Source organism: Benincasa hispida, chromosome 10 (genome assembly GCF_009727055.1).
Source record: "Benincasa hispida cultivar B227 chromosome 10, ASM972705v1, whole genome shotgun sequence".
Lineage (NCBI taxonomy): Eukaryota > Viridiplantae > Streptophyta > Magnoliopsida > Cucurbitales > Cucurbitaceae > Benincasa > Benincasa hispida.
The window spans coordinates 50,368,632-50,383,289 of record NC_052358.1 but is presented as its reverse complement, the minus strand read 5'-3'; the positions used below and the strand labels follow the sequence as shown (position 1 = coordinate 50,383,289).

Sequence of the window (14,658 nt, the reverse complement as noted above, 5' to 3'; positions counted from 1 at the left end):
AGACTCTCAAATAGAATTTCTTTTAGGAATCATCCATGTATAAATTATTATCATCTATTTTGTTGATACGACATTTGAAGAAGAGTCTATACACAGGTTATAAGAATCGATGAATGAGACTATTTTCAAAGGTAATTTTAATAATGAGTTTAAATTGATTTATTTATGACAATTCAAAATAAAATCTAAGAGAGAGTGTAGATTGATACATTCACTAAAATTCATACTACAACATTTAAAGTTTATGGATATAAATTGATATTAAAACGTACGAAGAGAGTGTCAGAGAGAGAGAGATGTTGATTCTCTTAGATTGCACAAGTAGTATTTGGTATTTGCTGCTGTGCATCTTTGTCTTCTCTCCCATTTCCATTTTGTGGTTCCTAAGTAGACAAATCATTCATAAATTTCTCTCTCTCCCTTTTTGCAAGATTTTCTCTGCCAACTATCTCCCTTCTTCCCCCCCTTATAAATTCCCTTCCCTCTCCAAACTCTTTCTCCCTCACCTAATTTACCAATTTTGCCCCTCAACAATGGCTTCCATTTCCTCCTCTCATGACTCTGGCTCTTGGACTCCCAACCAAAACAAAGCCTTTGAAAGGGCCTTGGCTGTCTTTGACAAGGATACCCCCGATCGCTGGCTCAATGTCGCCAACGCCGTCGGCGGTGGCAAGACCGCCGACGAAGTCAAGAGACATTTTGACCTTCTTGTTGAAGATGTCAAACACATTGAATCCGGTCGTGTTCCTTTCCCTAACTACACCTCTACCTCCACCCCCGCTACCTCCGACAATGGCAACCTCAATGACCAAGAACAAAGGTACATCACTTTTTCTTTTTCTTTTTTACCTTTTTTCAAACGAGCGAAGTATAAATGTCTTAACCACTAAATTATATTTTAAGTCGTCGTACATTATATATAATATTTTACGATAGAAAAGTCTTCCTTCTAAGTCGCTTTCAACTCACTTTTATTTTGAATTCGCTTTTGAGATTCTCCATGTGTATCTCAATTGTTTTGATCTTTTTCTTCTCATCTTGGAAAATCTTTCCTTTATGTACCTTATAAAAGGTATACAGCTTTTTTTCTCCTCCATGTCCAAAAAGTTCCAAACTCTCTTTCCTTACTATATGTTCAATTTTTTTTCTTTTTTTGAGTAAACTATATTATAAACAAACCAATAAAAAAAGAAAGCAAATTGATTAGAGTTCTATTTTTCATTATTTTTAATTAAGAAAAAAACACAAGCTACACCCATTTTCCTCCCGTCTCTTTCAATCACATAGAGGAAAATTAAAAAAAAATTTAAAAATAAAATAAGAAATTTGTTACGTAATTATATAAAAATGGATGAAGCCCAGAACAGACGTTTCCAATATTTTCTTGAAAAATAAAATATTTGGAAGCTGGCTTGTGAGGATATTGGGTTTCAGAAAAAGAGAAAGGCATGCAATCCAATCATACCTCAATTGGTAAATGCAATGTTTTCTGATTTGTTGTTTTTTAAAATTGAAGTCAACAGTTTACGAGAAACCCACCTGCGTGCCATTCACGTGCCTTCTACCAATAGGCTGATTAATAGCAATAATTGCATTGTAAATATTATAATCTATTAATTGGTTATCTAATCTTGTACTAAAAGCAACGTAATTAATTGTTTAATGTTGATATTTTCTTTTGCTGACAAATATCCAACTTATGTCGGATTGCATTGAAACAATCCCATTACTCGAGAACACTAGGGGATTATTTCAATATTAATTAATCTTAATTTTATTGATTTCTTTCCCTTTTTGGGTTTTAATTTGAGTTGTTTTTAAATATATAAAAAGGAAACAAAATATTTATAAATATAATAAAATTTTATTGAAAGCAATAAAATACGATAGACTATTATCTATATCATAATAGATAAAAACAGTAATCCATCGTGAATTATCGCAATTATTTGTAAATATTTTTAACAATTTTGTCATTTAAAATATATTTTTTTAATTTTTTTTTTAATTTTAAAAATAATTGACAAAAATTTCAAAATAGAAAATAGTTTTCTCAAAAGAAAATTAAGATTTGTTAAGATTTGAAAAACATTTTTAAAAGTAAGATTGAAAAATGAAGATACATATATATTATATATATAAACTCCTCCATTATTCAAATAGGTATCTAAACTAATTTATTTTATAATTGTTTTCTTTTAAAGGAAAAAATATCAACAAGAACTGATCATAAACATCCATATGAGTAGATGAGGAGTCTTTTCTATAGCAAATTAAAAGAAAAGAAATATTGTCTTAATTATCTTGTTGGATAATATTTTCATTTTTCATTTTCTATTTTTTGTTTAATGTTTATTTATTTATTTTGTTTATAATTTTTTAAGAACTAAAAATAAAAATATGTTTTATAAGAAAAAAAACGTTGTTCTAATTTAAATCATTAAAATCTTGTGGGATAATGTTTTCATTTTTCATTTTTTGTTTAATGTTTATTATTTCTTGTTTTTTAAATAACTTTTTAAGAAATAAAAATAGAAATATGTTTTATAAGAACAAAAAAAGAAAATAAACATGGTCTTAATTTAAATCATTAAGATCTAGTTTGATGATATGCAAGTTTCTAATTTCCTATATATATATATATATACTACGAAAAAATAATAATAATGATTTTTTTATTGTATTTATTGGTGTGCTCCCTTCTTGTAGTACGAGGTCTCAAAACAATTCCTAAAAATGATGAAAATATCTATTTTAGTCTTCGAATTAAAAAATATATCAATTTTAGTTATTACAATTATTTTATTATCAATTACTACCTTATCTGTCATATGATATTTCAATTTGTATATTTACATTAATACACATACTTGAAGTTATGTCATCATCTATCAAATAATTGAGATTTAAATGGGAACAAAAGAGCAAAATAGTTATGGTTTCAAAAGTGTTAGGATGAACATGAAATTAAAATTAAGTTTATGAAAATTGCAATCATGGGCTTAACTCATTTAATTATTGCAGGATGAGAAACCTCAAACTTCACTAAATTGGTTGAAATTGAAAGCAAGTGAAGAATAAAGGTGGATTGGTGGTTGCTGTTTTTGCCCCTGAGATAACAAAATTTACTGTAGCCAAATTGCAGGTTTCCAAGAATCAGAACTTGCAACTCTATGTTTCATAATCTGTTTTTCTTTTCTTCCTCTTGAAAGTGTATTTCCCCAACTAAAAAGCTAATCAATGTAGGAGAATCAATTTGATTTATGTTCTTTTTTTCTCTCTCGCTCTCTACTAATTTCCCCTAGTTTAATTTCTAATTTCTTTCATTATGTATGAACTCTTACAATGACCTTAATTTTGGACCATAACATCATTTGCTTAGAAAATAATGAAGGATGACTCTATGCCAGTTTCATAACACACTAAGAATGTGTTAATTATCCATACTTCACCTCACGATTTTAGAGAGTGTGAAATTAAAGTCATTCGTATAATGGTGCACTTACATGTTAGGGCTTGTCCTCCCCTTCTTGTACTTGCTCTCCTCCTCCTTCCCTTGTACTCGCGTTCGTGCTCAACTAATTCAATACAATAGTGCTATCACACATTTAGATCGTCCTCCCACGTGCTCACACGCTCCTCACTCTCACTTGTCCTCCACACTCTCTCACTTGCACTCGTGTTCGCCCTCATTCTTGTGCTCGCAGCCCTTGTAATCATGCTTATCGCTCTAAATTCTCATTAATGGTACTGCCTGATTATTTTTAAAAGTTGGGACAAACGACATTCCAGTTGCAAAAAATTAATGTCACATGGACAAGTTTTAAAGTCATTTCCAATATAGTTTCATAGATAGGATACCTATTCTCATCTCCCATTCAAATGGTGCTGGAATGGAAAGAAAAAAAGGGGAGAGAATATTTTCCTTTATTGAAACTTCACAACTATTTGTAGTGGACCATGATTAACAATAAATAATTAATGGTAACAAAAACAAATTGAATAAGACGAAATTATTTAAATTAGTAAACATTTTTATCTCAAACTCATTTCAAACCTTAATATATATAGTTTTTAAGAATAATAAAGAGAGAACAATAATAGTGTTGTGTACATGTCAATAACAGCTTACATCACCAACTTTCTAATTAGTTTATTTTCAATGTTTCTTAATGCAAAATAGACTTGGAGTGACTTTCTGGAAAAAACAAATCACTTTAAGTTAAAAACATTCTTCCACAAGTGCTTTTAAAAGAAACAATGGGGAAATGGGAAGAAACAACAAATAAGTGCTTCTCCTATAAGGACTTCAAAATCCTATTGATTTACCTCCTAAATAACTAAAGATTGGAACTAGTTCAAAATCAGGAAACAATAATTTATTTATTGTTTTCAACAATTTAAAAACATGTTTATCTCAAAAGCTAAAATTGAGAAACAAACATTAAGACAAACAAACTCTCATTTATCAAGAGGTAACCAAACAAACAAGAAAAATCCAAACACAATATTGGTTGCTGGTCTCAAAAATAACAGCTATTTTATAACTCATCAAGAGAAACAACAGTAACATTTCACATGGACAAAAGCATAATGGACTATAAACAGTAGAAATAAATCAAAATAAGAATCCTGAGATTTCATGGAGTTAGTTGAAGATGCAGACAAACTATCCTTGAACAAAGGAAGAAAGGGAACTTATTCAAATACTGTTGTTCGAAGAGGCAGAGAACTTTCAACTCCACTTGTCTCTGAATTCTTATCTGCCACAACTTTTGACATACGGAACATCTGTAACCAACCAAAAGTTTTTTAAAATTTTGTTAAAAAATACATCCACCACATATCTCAGAAACATGATTATTGTCTTTTAGATGCTCAGAGAAGAATATGGAAGTAAACCTTGTTGATAGTTTTCCTGAAGCATGATTTGTGTTCGTCCATTGATGCATGAATGAACTCGTCCATGTGATCCTTCAAATCCTCCAAGAATGTAGCTTCTTTGTTTTTTTTCTTTCGACAAGAAGAAATGGGTGGGTTTGCAGCAGTTGATGGCTTCTCTTTCTGTTGTTCCATTGGTTTAAACCTGGCACCAAAAAATGGAATATGTTAGCTGGAGGGAGTAAAAATGTTTATCTATAAGGAATGTAGTTTCAGTTCATTTCAACATAAGCAGAGAAGAAAATAGAACTATATACAACAAAGCCAGTTAATTTCATCCGGTGAGGTAGTGATGGATATCTAAAGGTTGAGTTTCACGGGGAACCTTCACTGCTTTTGACTGCAAAGTCCATGTTGAATTTTGTCAAGGTAAAAGATGCTCATAGGTTGATTAACATGTTCACCCCTTTTTTCTATTTCTTGAGATTTCCAAGCCTAAAGATTATTTTAGCTTTCTCCAAGCCTTTCATTCCAAACTCATAACTTCATAGATGAATGAAATAAAGAAAGTTATAGTAGACTCCAACCACCAAAAAGTGTATTACAAGAAAGATCTTAAATTGGAAATGAAAGAGGAAAGACTTTAATTGCTAAAATGGTATCTACATTTACACCAACGAATTAGGAAGTATGCAAGGATGAAGTTGATTTTGGAACCAAAATGAATTAGGAGAACTATTGGCGTCTTTCGAATTACTTTTGAGTTGTTTGCTCCTTTTTTATGTTGAATGCCAAAAGTACAACTAATTCCTAAAAACTTATCTCCAAGGTTCCGTTTGATAACGATTTTGTTTTTTGTTTTCTGTTTTTAAAATATATGCTTAGCTATTGGTGTGTGGCTCTTTGACACCAACCTTACTTAGGATTTTGGTTTCTTTTGAACCCTCGGAATACTTTACTTGTAATTGTATATAAAAATCCATTAGGAGGCTATAGGCTTTGGCACTAATGTCCATGTTCTGATTTACTCCAAAGGAGTCCTTTCTTCATCCATGACCAGAATCCAACATTAATCAACGTGTCAATGACTTCAACATAATTCTAAAGCTCATTTATCATATATGAATGAAGCTGTATTTAGGGCGAAGACTGTCAAATCAGCTTGACCAGCTACATGGCAGCCCAGTTTTATTTTGTGAAGTTTACTGCATTCTCTGAATACAAAACCGCTATTATTTATATATCTCTTTTCAGATAAATGTAGAAGCTTATATCCTATGAAGCACCAATGCAGATAAGGATACGGTATACGAATATAATAGGATATGGTGATCCGTCAATTTATAGAAAAACTAAGATACGGATGCATCGAGGAGACATTATTTTTTTATATATAAATTTAACGATATTAAATATAATCCACCAAAGCATAAAATACCAAATTAATGACATAAAGATACTTAATTTAATCCCCCAAATATATATTACAATCATCCAACAAAACATTCATAATTCAACACATCATTTATAATGCCAATAGAAATTTCCACCCCATCACCTAATTTATGAATTTTTGTCACATAATGCTAAAGGGGTTTTGGATCATCTTCAACAATAGAGGAGGTTGAATTTATGGAGGGATTTGATGACTGACCTTGGCTTGAGTATGACGATGCCATATTACTTTAACTACCTATCTCATTTAAGTTAAAACTAAAAAAGGTTTCAAAAGAGAGTGAGAGAAAAAAAACAGAGAGCTTTGAAACTGACCGGCGGCGGCAAGGCAAGGCAGAGCGCGGCGAGGCTGAGGCGCGGCGGCGAACGTCGTAGGTCTGACGAATGGCGTTGCTCAGTCGAAGATACGGGAAGGCAGGTGTTGAAGACGAAGAGAAGACAGTAGGGGGTTTCGGACAATTTTAGTAGATTGTGGATCGTGGGCTTCAAATTCAGCCCAATTAAAAAAGAAAACAAAAACAAAACAAAACAAAAATAAAAATAAAAATAAAGCAGATATGATCGATTTAAACCCTAGACTAATAATTATACTAATTTAAACTCTGAATTTTTATAAGTATATCAATTTATACATTAGATTTAGCTTTAAAAATATCATGTAAAATATTTTTTTAAAATAAACTTATAAATGGTTAAAAGTGAATCGATTTAAAACCTTTGTTAAGATTATATTTGAAAGTCATAAATGCATAATTTCTTATACATGTTTTTACAAATGTAGATCTTACAATTATAATTTGAATGAATAAATTTCAAATAAATCTTAATTGTGAATTTAAATTGATTCTCTTATGTAAGTTTAGAGATTTAATTGATAAAATTACATTTATCCAAATATCGAAGGGGTTGAATCCCACGGCGAAAATGAATAATCAATATTGTTTTGATTTTCGAAAGAAGAAATCATACAAAATTAAAACAGAACATACAGAGAATATGCTGTATTTCTAATAGGCTAAGCATAAAATTAAGGTTGAAGAAAAACACCCTTAAGGAATTCGTCTTCAATTCTTCTCAAAGTCTTTTCCAGTAAATCAAAATCTACTTCTTCTTAAAGAACACCTCCGAAGGTATTCTATGCTATATCTCAGGCAAGAATCAACTTGTAGGAACACTTTTGATAGAGAAAGGGAATTGGTATGTTACTGAGAATTTTCTTCTCCATAAAATTGAGGGAGAGACATCTTCATAGAGAATAAGATTTTGAGAGTCATCAAACTCACGTAAACACGGACCTGTGCTTTTATGGAGAGAGGGAATAACTTCCCCATTCTCTCCACACTCTTCACTCTCTACATTAATTATGGGGCACTCTCTTATGCAATGTAGAACAAGTTGTGTCCATGAATACAATCATTTCATATATTTCACGTATCTGACATGTATCTCCCACATATTTAGACGTGCCAATATCAGACACGTATTTGATACTGATTCTTTACCCACTTTGAAGTATATGTGCTCTATAAACAAAGACCAATCACCTAATATGATTACATTCGGATAACATCTTCAAAGGCAACAATCGATCATTATTAAATTTCCTAATATATTAAGTATACAAAAATTTATTTACAATTCCTTCTAATATTCCAAAACTAACAATTTTGAAGTGCAAAACACTGAAGAAAAAGAAATGCAATCGAAAGACAAATCAATGTGAAATTTCAAAGGTTCTAATCATAAGTAGTGCAATACCTGACGTGACCATAAAAATTAAATGCAAAGGACAAAACCTAATTTAGATTTTTTTTTTAAAAAAATTTATGGGAAACAAATTATGAAGCACAGATACTTTATGTGAGGTAAAAAATCGGTATCAAACACATATCGGGTTCTGATACTTTCAGATATATATCTGACACGCAATTTGACATATCTATTTCTACGCCTATTTTTTTTAAAGAAAAAAGACAAGCAACTCATCTAATCTTTCCTAATCTAAAACTACGCAACCTATTTAAAAAGCTCACTACTCGAGTCCAAAACTAAAAGGAAAAATAAATAAATAACGGACCAAACCCTAGACTAAAATTATCTAATCTCCATCTTCACATTTGAGTCCCCACAAAGTCCACCAAAATATAAATCATTTGGATATCTTCAACAATTCAATGAAGAAGTTCTTTGTTTATCTTCATATTTCTCCCTTTAATCTTCTTCTTCTTCTTCTTTGTAATATGAGTCACTTTTCTATTGCATTTTATTAACTATTGTACTTCAACATCTTAGATGTTGCTTTTTTGACTGCCCCTCGGTAACATCTATTCTGACTCATTAAAGTATCACTACAAATAAATAATAAAATCTGGGTACATTATTCCTTTTGCTAAAATTTGGATTTAGATGCAATTTCCTAATAAAATTTGTTTAAGTGTCAGCATGTCGAATTCAATTACCCAACATTTAGCTTCCGATAACTTTAACAACAAGGTTAAAATTTGATTATTCAGACTGGAAATTAAACATTAATACGATACTAGTTACAAATGAATTGAGGTTTGTTTTACTGGAGGAATGTTCTCTAGCTCTACTACAAACCAAAATGTTCTAGATGAATGTAACAGGTGGGTAAGAGAAAATGAAAAAGCTCGAGCCTACATCTTAGCTAGTATATCCGATGTGTTAACTTTGAAGCATGAAAGCATGGTCACCGCATTATAGGCGATGTTTGGACAACCATCCTTATCCATTTGACATTATGCAATTAAATACGTTTACAATTCTTGTATGAAGGAGGGAACCTCTATTCGAGAAATTTCCTGGACATGACGGTCCATGATAAATTGTAGAAATACAAGTTATTGTCTCTCAAAAGTTGGAACAATTAGTGTTTTTAATGATAAAATCTCATCATTCTTAGAGAAAATGCATGAAATTACTCAAACATTATCAAACTCATACAAAAGAGTGTTTATTGTTGAAAGCTGTGTCACTAACGCATAATATTGCAGGATTTCAACAAAGATTCTAAGTGTCGCAGGGAACGTTAACGCATGGACATGCGTCGGAGGGATTTCAACACAACAAAGGTTCATTGACTCAGGCTATTTGTGTCAAATCACCACTTGCAAGCATGGGCATCTGCAGCTGGTAGCATCTGAAAAGTGTCTGAGTGTCAGGCTGCTGACCAGGGAATGGAATTTAATACTGCCCATCATTAAGCTGATGAAGAACAACGCCTATAAATAGAAGAAATCCCACCAAAAGAAAGAAGACCAGCTCATTTTGTATAATTTCAAAAGTAGAGACTTAGAGTTGGGTTGCTGTGACAAGAAGAACACAAGAAGGAAAAGATCCACCCCTACCATTGATCAAGAAGTGGAGAAAACTTAGCTCGAGAGAGAATTTTCTTCCATTTCTTCTTCAAGTTGGTTGTACACGAATTTAAATTGAGCTAAAGAGGACAAGAGATTGTACTCTGCGGCTTGACTCTTTTCTTTTCATCTCAATTCTATTCTCTTCATTTCATTCGATTAAGTATTGATCTTGTAAAGACAATCTAGTTCTTTATGAATTCACATATTTGATCAACTACACTTTGCTATTGTTTATTTCTTGCCTTATGTTAGATCATATATAACTTCATGCAAAGTCCATTTCTAAACACTTAAGCCAACATAATCACTTGGTAAAAGTGACTTTAACTTGAATTATTTGAGAGAATAAATAAGCAAGCATTAAGTTAAAAATGCTTGGTACATTTAGAGATAGAGGCACTAGTGTTTTATTGCGTTCTGTGATCAACGCATGCATCCTAGAGATGAGAATTTGTGTGGCATTCGCATTGAGAAGTGCTGAATAGAAAGTAAGCAGAAACTTAACGCATTTACAGAGTAATAAACAAGCAAAGTCATTTCCATCCACACCACATTCTTGTACGTGTACACTTCACTTAGATCGACACATACCACTTTCACTAAATACCATTTTCACACGACCCCCCTATTTTCCACTTGACCTTTTTGTATCTTCTTGCACGCACACAGTAAACTTGGTGTAGATAACTCATTCAATATTCACTTAGGATACTTCTACATTAGCTACAACGCGAACTCTGTGTTAGCTTTAATCTAAATCCCTGAGTTCGACCCTAGACTTACCAGGAATCTGGATTAGATTTATACTTGGATCTGATTCGGGAAAACTTAAATGCATAAAGAGGAGTGTCATGCATCCCTTCACACATCACTAATGCATCGTCAACACATCATTCACATTTGCACCCTATTTTTCCAATTTCCTCACATAATACACTTTTAAGCTCGCATCATGAAGAGAACGAACAAGTTTTTTGTGTTGTGGCCGAGGATTTAGCAACAAAACTAACAAGAAATTTGCATCTTTTGAAGGAAACTTACAGCTGAGGGAGTATTATGAGCTAAGTCGAAGCTTATAAACATTTATGAGACAGGAAAACACTCCTGAACTCGTATACGACCTCGAAGTTGAAAGGACCTTTCGATGAAGAAACTGATCTAATTGTCATCGTAGGTTAAGGCAATAACAACTCAGACAAAAAATCAGCAACAACAAATGGCAGACGAGCAAGTAAATCATAGCTTAGCTCAACAGCTAGCCCACGCTGCTTAAAATTCTATCATAATGGAAAACAGTAGTACGTGTCCCATGCGGGAGTATGCGTCTTCTGTGTTGTATGATTTCTCACTAGGGATCATATATCCATTGCCAGATGGGACAAGTTTTGAGATGAAATCTGTAATGTTACAAATGTTTCAAACAACTGGCCAGTTTAGAGGTACTCGTGGAGAAGACCCTCACGCCCACATGAAACGTTTCCTGGAGATGTTCAATTCATTTGTGATTCCTGGGATCACACCAGAAGCTATCAGGCTATCCTTATTCCTATATTCTCTACGTGACGATGCAAAGCAATGGGCGAGTTCTTTGGAGCCTGGGGAGATAACAACTTGGGAAAAGTTAGTGGAGAAATTCAGCAGAAATATTTCCCACCCACCATGAACGCAAGGAGGTAGAGAGAAATAATGAACTTTAAGCAAGAAGAATTTGAAACCTTGAGTGTCGCATGGGAGCGCTTCAAAGGATTGGTCAAGAATTGCCCCAATCACGGATTACCTTTAGCTGTCAAGATGGAAACATTCTATGGAGGATTGAACAGAGCATCTCAAATGGCAACCGACGCAGTTACAGCTGGCGGTATCATGGATAAATCATACAACGAAGCTAAGGAAATACTAGACCACATCGGCAAGTGTAATATGGAATGTGTAGATGACACTTATGACGCAAGAGCAGATAGGAGGAGAAACTCTCAGAATGTGAATTCTGTTGATTTTAATGCAATAGTCACACTCTCTGCACAAGTGGCTACCATGACAAACCTTTTACAGAATATATCACTAGGGAATGCATCAAACACACAAAAGGTAAATTAGGTGGAAACATTCGTACAACCCATGGTTAGCTGTGTGGGTTATGGAGATCCTCATTCCTACATTGATTGCCCACAGAATCTGCAGTCGGTATGCTTTATTAAAAACAACCCATTCTCGAACACCTACAATCCTGGATGGAAGAACCATCCAAATTTCTCTTGGGGAGGTCACCAATAAGAGTAATACCAACCAGGGGTAAATCAACAGCATAGGCAAGGACAACCTGGATTCTAGCCATCTCAGCAGCCACACCAACAATCCTTTAATAGAGGAAGTCATGCGTCGAGTTCAGCTTCTTCGCTTGAAAACCTCTTAAAGGAATATATCACTCAGAATGACGCATTGCTAAAAGGAAAAGCGTCATCCATTAGTAATCTGGAGATACTAGTAAGAAAATCGCTAGTGAGCTAAAGAATCGGCCGCCAGGAGTCTTTCCCAGCAATACAAAAACCTTGGGAAATAGCAACAAAAAAGAACAATGTCATGCAGTGACATTACGAAGTGACATACCTCTTATAGAAAGAACAGTGAATCCAAAAAACAACAATCCTTCAATTGAGCACACAACATGCCCAAAGGCATTTGGAGATCAAGAAGAGCATACGCCAGAATCCACAAGGCATTCCAACTCGAGCACTTCTAACGCAGGAGCACCTACGGTGTAGCTGAAAGCACCATTTCCCAAACACTTGCTGAAGAAGAATGATGAGCAGCAGTTTAAGTGTTTTCTTGAACTTCTGAGGCAACTGCACATTAACATCCCACTTATAGAAGCCTTAGAAAAAATGCCGAAGTATGTAAAATTTCTGAAGGAGATTCTGACGAAGAAGAGAAGTGTCAGTGAGACAGAAGTAATTGCTCTAACGTAGGAGTGCAATGCGTTAGTCAACAACAACTTACCCAAGAAACAAAAGGATCTGGGAAGCTTCACAGACTCATGCTCAATCGAAGGGCTAAACGTGGGACATGCGTTGTGTGATCTGGAAGTAAGCATTAACCTCAGGCTCCTCTCAATTTAAAAGAAATTAGGAATTGGTGAAGCGCAACCCACTTTTGTAACGCTTCAACTCGCTGATAGAACGATCACATATCTTGAAGGAAAGATTGAGGATGTTCTGGTGAAAGTTGACAAGTTCATATTCCCAGCGGATTTCATCATCCTTGATTATGAAGCAGACAGGGATGTACCAATCATTCTTAGACGCCTCTTTCTTGCCACTGGGAAGGTACTAATAGACGTGCATAAAGGATAATTGACCATGGACGTAGATAACCAGGAAACAAAATTTAATGTGTTAAACGCATTAAAATTTCTGGATGATGAAGAATGTTGACTTAGCAACTCAATAGAATTTCCTGAAGAAGAAGCGAACCAAGTTTGTGAGGTCCTTGCGTTGGGAGAAACCATGAAGAAATTCGAGGTGCTGAGTCTGATGGTAGACTAAGCCAGTGCGTCCATCATTGGAGGAACCACCAGAACTAGAATTGAAACCTTTACCTGACCATCTTAAATATGCTTTTCTTGGATTAAATAACACTTTACCTGTAATTATTTCAGCTAATCTTTCTGAGCCTAATGAATGCTCTTTTTTGCAGATGTTACAAAAACACATGCGGGCGATAGGATGGACGCTGGCTGACATTCGTGGCATCAGCCCATCGTACTGTATGAACAAGATTAGGCTAGAAGAAGGAAGACTGATCAATTAATCCTCAACACAGGCTAAATCCCATAATGAAGGAAGTGGTGAAGAAAGAGATCATTAAGTGGTTAGAAGCAAGAGTAATATATCCTATCTCCGATAGCAGTTGGGTGAGCCCAATTCAACGCGTCCCTAAAAAGGGAGGCACTACAGTGATAGTCAACAACAACAACGAACTCATCCTTTCAAGAACTATCACAGGCTGGCGCATTTGCATGGATTATAGGAAACTCAATGCGGCGACCAAGAAGGACCACTTCCCTCTTCTCTTCATCGATCAGATGCTTGACTAATTAGCTGGAAAGGACTTCTATTTTCTAGATGGATACTCTGGTTACAATCAAATTTTTATCGACCTGGAAGATCAAGAGAAGACACATTCACATGCCTATTTGGAACATTTGCGTTCATATGCATGCCTTTTGGATTATGAAACGCACCAGGAATGTCCCAAAGATACATGATGGCAATTTTTTCAGACTTCCTTGAACAGATCGTTAAAGTTTTCATGGACGACTTCTCAGTTTTTGGAGACTCCTTTCACTCTTGCTTAGACAACCTAGAGGCCGTCCTTGCGCGATACGAGGAAACGAATCTTGTGTTAAATTGGGAAAAATGTCACTTTATGGTGACTGAAGGTGTTGTTTTAGGCCACAAGGTGTCTAAAGCCGAACTGAAAGTCAATGAAGCCAAAATTGATGTGATAACTAAACTTTCTCCACTTGCAAATATAAAAGCATTACAAAGTTTTCTAGGATATGCAAGCTTCTATAGAAGGTTCTTAAAATGGGTTTCTCAGATTGTGCGTCCTCTGAGTGCACTATTAGAAGTGAATCGACCCTATGTATTTAATGATGACTGCCTTGACGCATTTAAAACATTGAAGTATACGTTAACTACAGCTCCGATACTAATAGCATCGAACTGGATGCAACCCTTTATTTTGATGTGTAACGTAAGCGACGTTGTAGTTGGAACCATGTTAGGGCAAAAGAAAGGAAACTTGATACACCCCATCTCCTATGCGTCGAAGACTTTAAACAACTCTCAGGAGCATTACATAACTACTGAAAAGGAAATGCTGGCTGTAGTGTTCGGAATTGAAAAAAATTAGATCTTATCTAGTTGGTGCATCAACAACC

At 34.2% G+C, this 14,658-nt stretch overlaps 2 protein-coding genes and 1 non-coding gene across 3 annotated transcripts; 1 reads left to right on the top strand and 2 right to left on the bottom strand.

The window, feature by feature from the left end:
* Window positions 1-408: 408 nt before the first annotated feature.
* On the top strand, window positions 409-3,269 carry LOC120088756 (protein RADIALIS-like 2). Its single transcript, XM_039046195.1, has 2 exons — window positions 409-820; window positions 3,025-3,269. Exons 1-2 carry the CDS (start codon window positions 534-536, stop codon window positions 3,047-3,049), a joined length of 312 nt encoding a protein of 103 aa, XP_038902123.1. The 5' UTR covers window positions 409-533; the 3' UTR covers window positions 3,050-3,269.
* A 1,241-nt stretch (window positions 3,270-4,510) lies between these two features.
* On the bottom strand, window positions 4,511-6,801 carry LOC120088728. The gene is made up of 3 exons (XM_039046160.1): window positions 6,652-6,801; window positions 4,903-5,086; window positions 4,511-4,791 (listed from the first exon to the last, which is right to left on the bottom strand). Exons 2-3 carry the CDS (start codon window positions 5,074-5,076, stop codon window positions 4,699-4,701), a joined length of 267 nt encoding a protein of 88 aa, XP_038902088.1. The 5' UTR covers window positions 5,077-5,086; window positions 6,652-6,801; the 3' UTR covers window positions 4,511-4,698.
* Window positions 6,802-11,385: 4,584 nt separating this feature from the next.
* On the bottom strand, window positions 11,386-11,491 carry LOC120089529. Its single transcript, XR_005485205.1, has one exon. It is a non-coding gene; the product is annotated as a small nucleolar RNA R71 (small nucleolar RNA).
* Window positions 11,492-14,658: the final 3,167 nt, after the last annotated feature.